This window comes from Falco cherrug, chromosome 4 (assembly GCF_023634085.1).
Source record: "Falco cherrug isolate bFalChe1 chromosome 4, bFalChe1.pri, whole genome shotgun sequence".
Lineage (NCBI taxonomy): Eukaryota > Metazoa > Chordata > Aves > Falconiformes > Falconidae > Falco > Falco cherrug.
Genome location: NC_073700.1, coordinates 49415191 through 49431403, shown reverse-complemented (window position 1 = coordinate 49431403; position 16213 = coordinate 49415191). Strand labels below are relative to the sequence as shown.

At 44.9% G+C, this 16213-nt stretch overlaps 1 protein-coding gene across 2 annotated transcripts; it reads right to left on the bottom strand.

Moving 5' to 3' along the window:
* Positions 1 to 1069: 1069 nt before the first annotated feature.
* Positions 1070 to 14650, bottom strand: UHRF1 (ubiquitin like with PHD and ring finger domains 1). 2 transcript variants are annotated; one of them, XM_055707141.1, is made up of 17 exons: positions 14512 to 14650; positions 13452 to 13616; positions 10355 to 10618; positions 9410 to 9582; positions 8760 to 8975; positions 7841 to 7947; positions 7470 to 7656; positions 6645 to 6768; positions 6449 to 6556; positions 5470 to 5574; positions 4474 to 4580; positions 3502 to 3664; positions 3262 to 3399; positions 2782 to 2893; positions 2507 to 2664; positions 2048 to 2146; positions 1070 to 1348 (listed from the first exon to the last, which is right to left on the bottom strand). In XM_055707141.1, exons 1-17 carry the CDS (start codon positions 14626 to 14628, stop codon positions 1202 to 1204), a joined length of 2490 nt encoding a protein of 829 aa, XP_055563116.1. In that variant the 5' UTR covers positions 14629 to 14650; the 3' UTR covers positions 1070 to 1201. The 2 variants fall into 2 exon arrangements, with proteins under 2 accessions (XP_055563116.1, XP_055563117.1); XM_055707142.1 differs by lacking the exon at positions 14512 to 14650 and adding an exon at positions 13714 to 13734.
* Positions 14651 to 16213: the final 1563 nt, after the last annotated feature.

Sequence of the window (16213 nt, the reverse complement as noted above, 5' to 3'; positions counted from 1 at the left end):
AGAGAACCAAAAATAGGCATATTTGTTCCAGTCTGTCCGCAGTAAAGTGTGATTAAAAAATTCCCTGTCTCGCTGAGGTATTAAACTGCAAACTTTGGTAATGTTAGAAAAAGAAAACCCATTCACAAAAGTATGCCTTCTCGGTGTCATGTACAATAAACAAAATGTTTCCTAAACAAAAAGAAAAGTCAGAAATGCTTATTCTCCATTTCCACGTAGAAGCGCAGTAAATCAAAGATACAAAAAGTCATGTTACCATAATACAGCTAGCATTAGGAGGAAACCTGAAAGTTTGCAAAACCATGCTAATCATATACAGCTACAGTGTTATATTTTACTCAAAGAATAAAATCCGGTTGGCAAGTTTAAACAATTCAGTGCTTATGAAAAATATATATATGGTGATTCAGAGCCCAGTCTTTCAGAAAAGGACAAAAGGCACTTAAGAATGGCTTTAGTATATTCCACAATGGCATTTCTGGATAGAAGACAGCACCTGGCTGAACAAATAGTTCCCTAATAAGAAAGAAGTCCAGCTGAGGTAGTACTTCATATTGCTCCAGCTACTTGGCTATATGCAAGCAGCTTGCTTTATTTTTTTTTTTTTCCCCCAATATACAAAATTAGCAGGAAATGGCTTTTGATAGGTTTGTCAAATGTATAAAAAACAGTTCTCTAAAAAAAAATAGTAAATACTCGCAGTAAAAAGATCGTAAGCCAGGAACCATCTAGTACAAACTGAGCATCAAAATGCTGCCAAGGTCATGCCCTTGTCTACCTTTATGGCCAAATCCTTAAACATTGAAGATTGTTCTAGCAACCAAGCCATTTTTTGGAATTTAAAAAAACAATAAAAAAAGAGGGGGCACATGGGGCACTCTGAGAACTTTCATGATCATTAGCAGCCTTACCGGAAGCACTTTAAGTCCGCTAGAAAATATAAATTCTGTGCTAATGAATGGCAGTTTTGAGGAGGGGGAAAAGAAATAATGCAAAGTTCAACATTTAGAACAAAAACAAAATCCACAAACATACAAAAGGATATTCCTTGAAGTTTAATATTTTAAAAAAAAAAAACACGGAAGACTTTAAACTTTTAGGGGTCTGGGAGAACACGGACTACTTTTTTTTTTTTAAATTAAGCCCATTGACAACCCATTAATAAGTCTGAACAAAAGAAAGTTAGAAGTGCTTTACAGAATCACCGTCCATTGCCATATCCAGGGAAGAGCTGAGTTAGAATGGTCTGCAGTGTTTCGTTCAGTTGCATGGTGTAATTTTTGCCAAGATCGTAGCGGCAGGCGGGACAACTGTACACATCAGCTTTGAAGGATCTATCCAAACAATCCTGGTGAGAACAAAAAGAAGAAAACTACTTGGTTAAGAGAGATGTGCAGTGTAGCTTGTTCTACAAAGCTGCCACTGGAAAGAATGAGATTCTTTTTATATCCCAGTTCACCCTGGTGTTGACAAGAGCTGAGAAAGACCAAGAGCAACGCAAGGCTGGCAGCGGGAGAGAAAGCTTCCTTCACTGCGTGTAACAGCACGTGCACTTCAACAGAGCCCATCAGTCACTGACACAGCATTTAGGTACCTGGTAGAGGTATTTCATTCCATTATGTTTCTCAAGATCAAGAGTTCTGCAGCTGTCAAAGACTGTTGGAACTTCTGCGTAAACACTTTGCAGCATTCTTCAAAAAGCAAAACAAAACCCCACGCACTCCGTGACACTGCCGAATCCATAGGTGCCACCTCGCAGTACCACCGAGCCCACAGAGTTGCTCTCATCATCTTTTACAAGAATCGGAGAGCAGCGACACAATACTGGAAAACTTTCTTTAAAGCAGACTTTTCTATGCCAAAGAACTTTCATCAAATCACAAAGTTTTCACACATAAACCTGACTTGTGCTAGAAGACTAAAGACTCACAAAAAACCCAAACAAACCAGCTCCCCAGACACCCCCCAGCTTCCTCTCACCATGAAACGAGTCAGCTCAAAGCTTGGCTCAACAGAACTCTCCAGGAGAGTTGTACCAGCTGCTCACCTTGCACACATTGTGCTGGCATACAGTTGTGACTGGCCGAAACACAACCTCCTGACAGCAAATACACAAGAAGGCCTCTTCAACTTTATTTAGGAATTTCTGTAAAGAAAACATTTGAATTAACTTATTGCCACTACCCTCTGAAAGATACAGAAAAAACCAAACCAAACTACCACCCCATGTTAAATGCAAGGGATTACTTTAGCTACAGAAAGTTTTTCTACAAAGCTTAACAAGGGAAAAAAATAGTCATATTAAACAAGTTCTGGTAACTGTCTTCTTACTGACCTCAAATACACTGTTTTAAAATTTATGCTGTGGATGTCTACACTAAAAAAAACATAAAAAACCCACTATAGGTCTGAGGCTGTTTCTTCAATGCAGCCAAAAGGTTTCTGTCTAGGGATAATACAGTAGTTTGTTGTCACTTTATTTCTGCAGAAATAAAGCATGATATACCGGTCCATCTTTAAGAGCTTCTAGTACTTCATTCCACAGTTTTTCATTGGCTTCATCACTTTTTATAAGAGATTTTTGCTGAGGTGTCAGCTTGTATGGCTCAACTTTAGTTTTCTTTGGAGTGCCTGTAGGAGAGTTGATAAGTTTTTCCTCCCCACCTGAAAGAAAACACAACTTCCTAAACAAACAAACAAACAGTAACCAGAAAAGAGCAACTAGGTAAAATGCACAAAAACCTACAGGGCTTTCTATATCCACTTGCCTACTCCACAAACCTGCTGATTTCCTTTTCCTCTTTCCTTTCCCCGGGGTATCAAACTCATCATCTCCATTATTTTCTTTCTCCTTATCTTTGTTTGCAACAGCTTCCAAATACCCTTCCGGATACTGCAGGAAAACACAAACCAAAAATATCCAATATAAACACGCCCATTCACAGACAGACTACTTCAGGTCAGAAGAATGACCCACAGAGAGCTGCTCCAGGGGTTCTCTATTTTAAGCAATAGATCCCCACTCTTATGGGGCACTTGTTCAGGCTATAGAAATTCTATACAAGAAAGTGAGTTTGGTCCATTTAGCCTCCTGATGTAAGAAGTGCTTTCAGTCTTGTGGGTTGTTTGTTTTCCTGGGTCCCCCTCGGTGTAAGAGGGGCTGTCTTGATTCTTACGCAAGGATCATCCTCAGTAAGAATGTAGAATAGAAAGATTCCTGCTGTCCCTCAAGGTAACCCTGATGATGTTCCAAAAGAGTACCTGCATCGTAAGGCCAAGCTTTTTCATCCTGTCCTTTCCTTCTTTGGTCCAAGGAGCAGGTTCTTCATCATCCCTCCTAAGCAGGTAACGCCACACTAAAAATCCAGACTTCCCTGTCTCAGGCCAGTATTTCACAACCTAAAAAAGTCAGATGCAAGTCCATCAAACTCTATAAAAACCCCTTGGCCATAACCAAATTATCCTTCCCTAATTCAGTACGTGAATTCAAATCCTTCTTACCTTGTATATTCCATCATATCTGTTCCCTTCTACAGGAGCATATTTACTATGTTTGCCTCCTTTTACATTCCTCACCACTCGGACCGGCTTTCCAGCCCTCCAGTCCTTGGCTTCAGCTCCATTTTTGTCGTTGATGGGGGCACTGCAGTTCAGAGCCAGAGCTCTGGAAGAGAAAGTCCAGTCAACTTAGTGTATTTACCAGGCAGAACTCTTCAGCATCAGAGGCAGGATAAAGCAAACCTTGCATGGTAAATGAGCTACTAAGAAGTAATGAATATAACTATACTATTTTACTCAGAGCAACACGTTGATCCAGTTGAGTACAATACCAAGAGCAGCAGCATACTGGCACTGTGCTGAACCACAGCAACAGCTACCGAAAAAACTGGAAACCACGGCCTCTCTGCAGATACTGGAGCCCCTTCTGAATCCCTTCCAGAGAAAAAGGATGTAGCCAGGCTTTTTTGTTTGTTTGTCTTAAATAGTTACACTTTCAAGTATCTTGCATAACACCAAGAACTCTGGGAGACAGTAACTAAGCCTCCTGAGTGGGGACCACATGTTAAATATGCTGATTATTCATTACATTACCCTAATGTTAATTGCACAGACCACCTCCTCCACTCAAGTCCGCACAATTCTGAACTGTTCCTCTCAAAAATAAGAGTGATCTGGTCTGCCAAAGGTGAAAGGTCTTCAAGAGAGAGTGTGAAGACTTTCACGCTAATTTACTCCTCTGTTCCTTAAGTTTCAGTCAATATCAAACGTGAGACTAATACCATTCACAGTACCGTTTCGCTTATAGCGCAGCGTAAGAAGCATTTCCATTGTGAAACTGATCTGCAACCTACACCACAGATGATACCAAATTTTGACAGTTTTTTGACTTAAGACAGTTTCTTTTGATACAATTTTTCAGGCTGACAGATTGCCAGCTACCAAAGTTAGGAACGAAGTGCGAATGCTGCTAACCTGTTCATATTGGTGAGTTTTTGATCACAAGACTGTTCCGCTGTGCGTTTGTTTCCAGAAAGATCACGCCCTCCGCTCCCTGTATATGTGAAGGAATTTCCATGATCCTGAAATGTATATGGATGGTTTCGACACATTCACAAAAATAATTCAATAAAAGCAGAGGAGTCTTTTAAATCAAGTAGCTTTTTGAGAATACCATATTAAAGGGAAAGATACTTCCCCTTCTTAAGCTTGCAGACTCATCAGTTAGCCCGTGGTCCTCCCTTATGTCGCCAAGAGAGAAGAGTCCGGGTGACAACTGTTGTGTTGTCACACATGTAACAGTGCCAAGGGGCCTCTGCCAAGGGAGCAGCACTCCCCTCGCGCAGGATCAGCGTGGAAGTGCAGGGGCATGTTCCAGATAAGGATAACCTAACTCGTGCCTCAGTACTTACACCGTTACATGACCCTGCAGTCAGAATTAAGGCTGAGCATGGCTGCTGCGATTCGTGGCTACCTGTTCTACAAGAGTTCTGACAGGCATTCGGGGTAGGGGGGTGCAGGTGAGTAACGCACTGGTGAGCTGCAAAAGGAATGAGTAGCGGAGCCTGATACAGCCTCAGCAGGGGAAGATTTGGCTGGCAGAACCACATGGGATACTCAGAAGACGGGCTTCAGTCCCTAGTTCTGTTCTAAAGGCTCCCGTGACACGCAAAGCTCTCTGGCAGCATATACCATGAGACTGTTCAAACTGAGGATGTGACGGAAACCCTGAGAAGGCAGCTAAAGACTCCTGGATTAAAAGCTGACATATGGATATTAAACTTAATTTAGATTATCCTGTTTCTCAAGTTGGCACATATTACTGGATCATAGTTTGCCTAGTTGTCTTCTGAAGAACATCAGTATCAGAGAAGTGTCTGATACAAAATGTTAAAAGTAACTAAGGCCAAATCTTTGTTTTAACGACAAGTGGATTTGGTTCTCAGGCGTAAATGATCAAGATTCACTTACTATGTCATCTTCATAGCCTCCTGCCAGAACCAAGGAATAGGCGCCATCGTTACTTCTGCCATGAATACCTGCTACGTGGGGCCTGTGAACACCAGATTCGCTCACCTGAAAAAAAAAAAAAAAAAAAAAAAAAAAAAAAAAAAAAAAAGCAGCTTGCTAGGCAGCTGCTGTCAACAGGCTACAAACAGTATGACTACCCATTGGTCTTGGAACTAAATGAACTCATAGTACTATTTCAGATTCGGTTTGCATCTATTACAGAGTGACACTGTGTTCTCGCCACTATCCTCTAAAAAGCTCCAGGCAGAAGAAAGAAAAGGAAAAATGGTTTTAAAAAATAAGCCATTGAATATTTCAGTAAATTGAACACATAGGGATCTTTTCGTGGTGAAAATTTAGAGCTTTCTCACTGAGATTGCTTATTAAAAAGCTCCCAGACTTTAAGAATAATATAAATATTAAAATTAAATGTTTGCATAAGGGGATTTTTTGAAAGAGTTGTAATAGCAACCTTCACCTAAGGTTGCTTTCAAGGTCTCAACCTTGAAAACAAGGTCTGGACAGGTCAGTGCTTTTTCTTCCCCAACCTTCTAACAGGATGAGAAAATCTTCTGTCTAATATGTCGAGATATTAGAGAGACACCCTTACCAGGAGAACAAGTGGGAGATACTACGCATCTCCAGGAAAAACTACTGGAAACAAATACATTTGGTTTGGGGTTTCCGAGTTACCAAAAAAAAAAAAAAGCACTAAAGAAAAAAAAAAAGAAAAAAAAAACCAAACACCCACACTCAAAATGCCTAGACAATGCAGCATTAGTTATGGAACACTTGATCTAGACAAAGCCAAATTCTTTCCTTTCTGCACTTACATATCCAGTGATATACACTCCAACATTAACTGTTTCAGGTTTCTCGTAAGAGCTGGATCATTCCCATTTTCCCCTGCAGCAGCTTGGGCCAGGATTCAGCTTCATACCTGAACTCTGAACTTCCACATGGTGCCAACGGGAATCCCAGGAATCGGTCCATAGTGGTTCGAGGGGACAATGGTACATTCCTTTGTGCGACCGACACATGCCATGCCCTGTTTCAAAGAGCGAGACCAATCAGCCAAGAATTACAAGGAACTAAACGCACACTACTCTTCAAAATAAAACGGCTTTTGAACTCACCTTGCCCCAGTCTCTCCGCGAGGATGAATTAGCAGACGCCATCTTTTGTTTCTTTTTACTTTCTTTTAATTTCTCTCCTGCTAAGACCACCTCACTCGCATCATTTCGACATTCAGGGCAATACCTAAAGTCAGTGGTTAACGAAAATTAATTAGTAGCAACGCCTTAAACTAAAAAATAATTTCCTCAAAACATACTGAGTTGTTATCTCACATTTCCTCATGTGTAACTAGAGCAAGACAAACAACTCTCCATAGTGAAATTGTATCTGTATTAGCTAATGTCCTTACCCAATCTTCTAAGCCATTGCACATGTGTCAGGAAATCAGCTGTTATCAAAATTGTTGTATAAAATGCTGACACAGGACACAAAACAGTGTATTTCACTACCTATCTGTATAGATATAGATCTAGATGGTGAAATACAGCTATCACCAGAAACATGTCCTATATAAAACAGTATATATCACCAGCTTAATATGGTGATGGGGCCTGCAGACGACCTGTAACTAACCCATAAAAAACATTACACAAGTTAAGCCTCCTGGCATCAGGTCTGCGTTTGGTTTATGGGTAGTTCCACTTCTCTTCCAAAAGGGATATAGATCCCAGCACCACTGGGTTTAAAACATACTCTCACTAAACTGATGCTCAAGAAAAGCTATGAAGTCCTACCAAAAAACCAACCAAAAAAATGACAGAAACATCTCTTCACCTTGTAGAGTCATAATATTGTCACCAAGGGCAGCCCGAAACCCTAGACCTCACTTTCTGCTCCTAATTACACTGTAAATGCGATACCACACACACATACTTAGAACTTACCAGTCCTCATCATCTGGTATGCTGCTAAGGGGGGGGTTGAGGCAGTAGATGTGAAAAGCCATATCACACTCATCACACATCAGCTGCTTATCTGGATCTTGTTTACCCCCACAGATATGGCAAGCACAAATTCTGCAGGTCTTGTTCGGGTTGTCCTTACAAGCTTTACACACAGGTCCACTTTGTCCTGTTGGCAAAGAGAGACCAGAGCCTATGTCAGACTCCAGAAAGTGCTGAGACATGTGTAGCTACAACTCCTTTCACCCTTTCCAGCGTATCTTGGCACTCTTAGACCTTTGATCCCCACAAAGACAATACACAGAACATCACAACGTAAGACAGACAATGCAAGAACTATGCCACAGACTCACGTTTTAATGGGCAGGCACTAACTGGACAAGCACTGCCTGGTTCTTCAATTTTATAAATTTCATCCACTAATGTAATTCTGCAGTCATTCAAGGAATCGCCAGCTTCCCTGTAAGAAGTTGTTGATAAAAGGAATCAGACTCTGAAAGTATCATACAGCATGAATTCACATGCACGTCAGTAACAGACTGGGCTGGTATTAGTCCTTCATCACAAGAAACCTGTTAAAGCATCACACGGTCTGGGACAGTGGTATGACAGCACCACAATTAATTGCATTTTCATGCAATTAAAGCATATCCCTCTTGTCTCAATGAGAATCCAGGCATTTATAGGATTCCAATTGTCATTAGTGACTGTTCCTCCCCTAAAATATATTTCAGCCTAATTCTTCTCATATTTTATAAAGTTAAAATCACTGTGGTGAGAGGACAAAAAGAGGAATGTTCTGGCAAACCTGTGAAACTTATCTGAAACTTTAAGAATTATTATGTACTTCCCCTGCACCCCGAAGTTGAGAGTCCCTCATATGTAGCCTTGTTTTCTCCTTCAGGAGAGAACTGGAGTAATTTTTCATCATCTTTATAAAGTGAGGGTTCAGTATACTGGCACAAAATATTACACCGAAGGTTTTGTAAAACCGCTATGGATAGCTAACACAGCAAACTATTTTTCACCTCTTGGCGAACGTGGGGCTTTACATCCTCCCAGCATTACATCCAATTCCTCCAATGGAAATTAATGACAGGTACAATCTGACTCAGTCTGTCGCCCAGAAAGGACGGTCCCGCTTCTCACCTCTCCCCAGCACTTCTGTTACACGAGTTTTGTTGCCTCATTTTTTTCAGCAGTCACCAGACCTCATGAAAGCTTAAGCAGAGTTGGGGAATTCAATTTATTCCATGTTATGAATTTGCTTACCCAAGTAATATCTTTGCATTTATCTCTTTGATCATTTTTGTTTCCCTTTTTTGCAGAATCTCTGCATCGTACCAAAAACCTCTCTCTTTTGGTTCATCGGGATTATAGTTGACCATCACCACCTGTCCTACTTCTAGCTGGTGCCACTTCAAAATAGTCCGTGCGCGAGCCCGTACATCACTCGAACTCAGTTGTACAACTCCATTCTCTGGATAACTTGAAGTAGAAGGGAGGCGTGGAAGGACAGAGAAGAAAAATCAGTTTCGACATCATAGTTTTTGCAAGTGATAGGTTTTATACAGACAGGTCAATTTAAGAACTGATGCCATGTGACATATAAAAAAAACCATCAACAATAAAATCTCCTTCTCCCACACAAACATAGCCGGAATTGGGCAGTCTAACTCTGCTGCTATTGTATCCCACTTAAAATTGGATAACCAGTGTATATTTCTGAAACCATGATTCCAGCCCCCTGGAATGCCAGTCAGAATTCCAACTGTAAGAGAAACTTAAAGAGTTAATCGGGCTCAGTAATGTAATTACTGTGTCAACCCCATTCTGTTTTACCTTGTGGATCTCTACAATAAAAATTCCTATCACATCGCCATCCAAGTATCTTTAATAGCCAAGAAGATAACAAAACTCACTCTTCGTATTTCACGTGATATATTACATCTTCTTCAGGAATGGCTGTTGGCTGATCGGGATCTGTGCAGCTGTCCACTGCTTCATTTGTATGCTTTTTTCTGGTTACATTTACAACCTGGGCTTCAAACCACGCTCCCATATTCGTATCGCGAGCGTCAACCAAGTCATTGATCTACACAAAGCAAAGCATACAGCTCACCAAAGTGGATTTTCAAATTAAGCATTAATTTCTGAGTCTCCTTGAAGACTTAACCATCTCAAGAGCTTCACCATTACCAAGATATTTAACAGATCATCTTAAAAATTAAGATTTCCTTTGCCTTCCTGATCCCATTGGACACCCCTATAGTCTTCTCAGGCTGAACCTCTAACAGAGGCTAAAAAACCATTCTACACCCACGTGTGTACAAACAACTTTCTTATCTAGTATAAACCATTATTAATTAGTCTATAACAGGGTTTCAGAACTGTCTTGCTCATAGGCTGGCAAAGACATCACTAGATCTGTAATAAAGTCCATTGAAACAGACAAAATGACTCTGAACAGCTGGTTGAGATTTTCTTTTGTTCATTCAAGAAAGTTCAAGCTTTGACAAATAAGTGACTCCTCCAAGCAAAAATATTGGGAAATTTTTTTAAAATCAAAACAGGCACTCAGAATGCTTTTCTTTTTTTTTTATTAATCAATTAATGTATTGTAGTTTTAGCTAGGAGGATAAAATGAAAAATAAAATATTTTGACCTACAACATGTTGCATTTAATTGGTTTGTGGGTTGGTTGGTATTTTTTTGTTTGTTGTTGGAGGGTTTAAGAAAAAACAAAAAAAACCCAAACTATCTTTCTGTCCCCATTGTGCGGATTTTTAGAAATTCTCAACTACAGAGAAACAACTCCCCTCCCGAAGCGCAGTTTTAAGTAACCATAGGGTTTTTTAATAGCTCACCTTATAGAGGCCAAATCCCGGGTCAGTCCAGTCGGGCTGCGCAGCTGTGCTTGGCTGTCCCTCCAGTTCCATGGCACCTTCTCCATTGTGAGAGCTTTTGTCAGATTCGCTTTGGCCTGAGCCACAGCCAGAGTCTGTGTCGGAGAGTTCAGAATCCTTTTCCTTACTAACAGCAGGAAGCACTGCTGGGCTTTGTCTGACCAAGAGCTGAACAATATCATTCAGTCCAACGCTGTAATCAAAAAGGGAGTGACCATCTTCCATCTACAGGGAAAGCATCAAAATAATCTGGTTATTTCATTCAGCGGAGGTCTGCCAATTCAAAACCACCCATCGGGGTGTAATTCTCTGTGCGCCAAGACAGACCACATCGCTTGAAAACCATTAACAAACAAGGAACTTGGCAGTTCTTCAGATTCACAGTTACTTATAGATTGTTATTCTTACTATTTCAAATGTTCTTTTTTCAACGGACTCTACAAGCTAGAAAAACAAGACTCCCATGCTGTGGTAGACTTGCTACCCAGACAAAGCCACAGCATTCTAGGAGATCTGAAAAGGTTTGCAGCACATTCCCTAGAAATATCAGTTCTGGGAAGAAAGACTTAAAAGTAACTACAGATCCTCTACATTCCCATCAGGATTTAAGGATCACACCGCATTACCTACAGACTCAAAAGGAAGTTCTTTCTTCCTTAATTCAGACACATCCCATAACACAAATGTTAACGCGGACTGGCCTTTATATTTTGATTGTGTATGTTCCAGATTATTGTTACAGCATCGCTCTGTTAAATGTGGCATCAAGTAGAAGCCAAAGAGTTAATCACCTACTTCTCTCTGGGCAAGCACACAATCTTTCCATTGAAAGTAAAATCAAAAAAGATTCAGTTCAACTTGAAACCACCCAAACATTTCTCAGTGTAGCCAAGCATGTCCTAATTTCACACCCTCTCTAATTTTAAAAGTCTGTTTCACAAGTCTGGCATTGAGTGTTAGTCAAACCAAGATCCTACCCCTGCAGAAAGGAAGAGAGGCAAGAGGGCCAAATAGGTCTCTCAATTACCTTTCAAGAACTCTGAGGAGCACTACCCTTTTAGAGTTAAAATGTAATACGCGAGACCACAGTGCAGTTAGAAGTTTAGACAAGCTTCCACCACATATTTAAGGTCTGACTAAGAAATTATACAGGAAATGATCATCCCCTTCCAGTCCAAACCACCAGAAAAAGCAATCCCCAGAGCTTTGTTCTCTATCAGCGGGAAACAGAGCAAAACCACAAAAATTTACACTTCACAGGAATCACTATGATAATTCAACTCTGATTTATAGCATAAAATGGCTATGGAACAATCCCTGGAAATCTGACTGTACAGGAAGTGATCTGGACTTTCTCTGGTTCAGAGATGAAAACTCATCGAGTCACACAGAACAAACCAGGAATCGGTTGTTTCTTCTTAACAAAGAAACAGTATCACAAATAGGGGATCATTATCACCAAAGAACACGAGTGACAACAGGTGCAAACAGAAATGGAAAGGCAGAGAACATGAACAGGACATGAAACCACAGGAGTTCAAAGGACAGTCTGAAAGAAGCGCCAGCATCAGAGGAGGTACCGCTAACAAAGGAGGTGGGGTTTTGCTTTTTTGTTTTGTTAATTAACAAGTATTGTCCTAACAGCATTTTAAAACAGTAACTAGTAAGAATTTGAACATTTCAAATGATTCCAAAAGCCAGACAAAACACAAATGAGCACAGCAGAACAATGACTAAGAGAGGTTAGATCACACCGGATAAATGTTTCTGTCTAAAACCACGCCTAAATCAAGAACTACTGGAATTACACAAAGAGGAATCATCTTTGTAAGGCAAGCGCATCCTTCCTGGAAAAAGTTACCACTTCCACTAAAAATCTGTTTAACCTTAATTATCTGCACAGACTTCAGCGCGAGCCAGGCTGACAGTTGGTGTGCCCTGGACCAATCCTCCCTTATCGCTTTATCTGCGACCACAAATGGGTAATTACTGCACCCGAATCTACACTAACACAACAGAAAGGAGGTGACACGAGCCCTTCAGAGATGCTATGTATTCCTACAAGCCTTTTTTATTACTGCTGGTACCCAAGCTTGTTAAACTAAAGCTAGTCCAGGTGTGTTTCCATATCCTACAGTCACACCTGCTAATTATAATGCACAGCTAGTTCGAGTCATCTTAAAATGGAGGGAAAGGTAGGGAAAAAAAATTACTAAAGATTGTCTAACTCCACCCATCTCAGAGCATTCCAATTGCAGGCTAAAGCAGCCCGCTATTTCTGAAATAAATTTCTTTAAACAACCAACCACCGGTTCAGAAGTTTCTTTAGCATGAAGGTTTCACAGTGCAGTGCTACACAGGATACGGAAAACGCATCTGAAAACGGTTTCGGTTGTCCTTAATACTAACTTAGATACGTTATTAATTCACGCAGAAGAAAACTGTTGCTGTACAATTGTGATCGCAAACATACTGTCGAGAACACAACATATACTGCTGAGCCACTCACTATTTTACAGCAAGTTATGTACCCAATAAGATTTTAATGGAGGAGGAGAACTTCAAAATCACGAGCTGCTATCCCCATTTACAAAGAAAAATGGGAAACAGGATCTTTACAGCTTTTGTAATGGTAAAACTGGCAAGGCTCAAAATTTTAAGCCCCCAAAACCCCTGGTCATATCTGTATTTTCAAAGACTTCGCAAAGGCGGTGTCAAGGCAGAAAAGCAACAGGCTGGACAAAAAATAAGAAAGAGGAAAAAAAAAAAAAAAAGCTTTACAACTACAAAAAAAAGCCCACTTGCTGACTCCTTGCAGACCCGCCGCCTGAGCGGCGCGGGCAGCAGCTCCGGGAGTCACTAGATGGCAGCAGAACCCCCCATTTTCACGAAATTAAAAAAAAAAAAAAAAAAAAATTAAAATAGCCTTCCCCAGCTGGCGGGGACAGGGCTGGCGGGGGCCGCGGCTGGGGGCCCCCATCCCACCCCACCCCGCCGGCCCCCGCCCCCCGTTGGTCAAGGGCTGGTGCTGTCAAACATCCCCCCGCCCCGTTGGTACCTGCTTGCCGCGGTAGAAGAGCCGTTGCCGTTGGGGCTCGACACCGAAAACCTCGTGTATCCGTAGCCGCAGCCCCTCCACCTTGGTGAGTTTAGAAAGCGAATCCACACGGTGGGTCTCCTTCCCGTCCATGGTCCGCACCTGGATCCACATGGCGCCGGTCCCCTGGCCGCAACGGGAGAAAACAAACCGGGTGCTGAGCGACGGAGACCCGTCGAGTCCGGCCCGTCGGGCACCGTATCAATGAGACCGCTCAACCTACCGCGCCGGCCCGGCCCCCGCCGCCCGGCCCGCCAGCCAGCCGGCCGGCCCGCCCTCCCGCTCTACCCCCGCCTCCGATTGGTCAATAGCCCGGCCGGTGTCAGCACCGATTGGTCAGTCCAGTTTTAACCCAGCCCCTCCCACGCTGAGCCTAACGGCTTTGGTTGCGCCCGTGCCTCTCTGCCGCCTCGCGGGCGGGCGGCGCGCGCCAACTGTATCTCGCGCCACAATTGAAACGTTCCCTCCGCGCGACCCACCCCCCCTCCCCTCCCCAAGTCTCGCGCGATTATGCAAATGAAAGCGGGGAAAACGGACCGTCTTAAAGGGGCCGCCACAGCCAGTGGCCCACACCGCTGACGCCGCAGCCCGGTGGGAGCTCCCCGCGGCGGGAGCGGGGGGGGGGGGGAAAGGGCAACCTCACCCCGCGGCGGGGGTTGCTTTCGTTCCGTCGGCGGAAAAAAAACGGGGGAGTGTCAGCGACCCCCGCCAGCGCCGTTCTGCATCAGCCCCGAAAGCCAAGCATCCCCCCACCCCCGGCACCGCCGGTCACAATCCCCTCCCGCTGTCCCGTGTCGGGACCGGCGGGGCCGTCCCCTGCCACAGCGGCGCATCCCGGCACCGGAGCGCTCGCCCCCCCCGGGGAGCGGGGCTGGCGGCGGGAGCAGCGGAGCCGCGCACCACCCCCCGGCAGCTGTCACCGACTCGGTGTCAGCCGCTCCCCGCCAGCACCCCCACCCCGCGCCGCCGCCATCCCCCCCCTCCCGCTGCCGCCGGCCGCCCGCGGCGCGGCGGGACTCACCGGCGTGGCAGTGCTGGAGGCCGGTGCCGCGCTGCGCCCCGCGGCCGCCGCCTGCGCGCTCCCCGGACTTTGGAGTTTGGCGCGGAAAAGCCCCGTGCGCGGCGGGCGGGTGCCCATTGGCCGCCGCTGGCGGGAACGGGCGGGCGGGGCGGGGCCGCCACCACCTCCCGAGACCGCCGCGCCGCTGGGGGGGGGGGGGGGGGTTACGGCTCACCCGCCGGAACTGGCGCCCCCCCGGGGGTGGCCCCGGCGATCTCGCCGGCCCGGCGATCTCGCCGGCCCGGCGCCCCTCGTTCTGCTGCCCGGAGTAAAACCCATTCCCCCAACACTCCCGCGCCGGGGAAGTCCCTCACCCTCCGGGGCCACGGCACGGTGCCGTTATTATCCCCAAACCCGGGTGATTGTTGTAAAAACCGGGTGACGGAGACCCCTGCGAGCAGCCCCCGGGGGAGCGGAGACCCGAGGGATTCTCCCTCTAATAGCCACCTCCTCCCCGAGGGGTCAGGTACCCCAGGAGCGCCAGGCCCTGCAGCGATGCAAATAATCCGAATAATCCGGATAATAACCCACAAAAGGCCTCTAACCCCCCAGGCTGTTAGCTCTGGGTGGCTTCTGGGGCTAGTGTACCGCCCTGCTCCCGAAACGGGGCCTGGGTGCCACGGCAAGGCCGCGCGCGTGGCCGCAGGAGCTGACAAAAACGGCTGGTCCAGGGGGATGTTTGTCTCCAAAACTACTAACGGTACGAGGAAGTTCAAAATGATAAAGTTTGCTTAAAGTGGCCATCGGATGGAGGAAACTGTAAGTGGGGGATTACCAAGTGAGTGCTGAGAAAAGTCAGCTTCAAAAGTATAAAAACACAAAAACTGGTGGTTGGAGGTGGAGAGATTCCGGGGTGGGAAAGCGGGAATGGCGGCGGGATTGGCGCTGCCGGAACAGCTCTGGTGACACTGCAACCTGCCGAGGCCCCGCAGAGCCACTGTCCTGCCTCTATGGACAAAGGGAACATGAGGCGCGCTGAAGATAAATGCAAAACAGTGTTTCCCGGGTTGTCCCCCCACCGCACCCACAGAGCTAACCTCTCCCGCTCAAAAAATGCAAAATCTGAGGGATGCAGCACCCTCCCACCCCCCTGATTTGCAGACTGCTGTAGGGAAGGCATGCAGCAGGCGAAAGCCTCCTAAAGCAGCGTGCACCTCTGCCTTATTCCCCTCCTTCCTTGGGGTCTGTTGGGGATCCCCCAGCTGAGCCACAGATCACCGGTCAGAAGTCGCTGGCCGAGATGAGGTTAGTACCAAAGGTTAGGCGTGTGTCAGGGCACTAAAGCCTTGAAGCTGACCTGCGACCTGCAGCAGTCAGGCTTCATTTCCTCCCAGATCCAAAGGCTTTGCCTTGCAAAAAAAAAAAAAATTTTTCCCCCTTTTAGGTGTACTAGAGTCTTAACCTTGACCGAGCACAGCAGCAAACCCTTCCTACAGGCTGAGAGGCTTTGCAGATGTTACAGACCTAGCAGGGAGCAGGGGGAAAGGCTGAGCGTTGGAAAAACCATTTTCACTCTTATAAGGACAGGGCAGACGTCTAACATGTCTCAGGTTTGGATCTCCCAGCCTCAAGCTCAAATTAGTGCCGTTTAACAGCATACCTGGATCCGTATTCCATCACCCGTGCCAGTCCCATTGCCAGAGGAGCTGAGAACCCACATCCC

Excerpts from the sequence above, each read along its gene's own strand:
- UHRF1 (XM_055707141.1), bottom strand. The coding sequence starts at position 14,628 with ATGGGCACCCGCCCGCCGCGCACGGGGCTTTTCCGCGCCAAACTCCAA. Across the intron at positions 8,976-9,409 it reads TATCACGTGAAATACGAAGA|TTATCCAGAGAATGGAGTTG; the intron begins GTGAGTTTTGTT and ends TTCTACTTCAAG. Across the intron at positions 4,581-5,469 it reads GAGGCTATGAAGATGACATA|GATCATGGAAATTCCTTCAC; the intron begins GTAAGTGAATCT and ends TATACATTTCAG.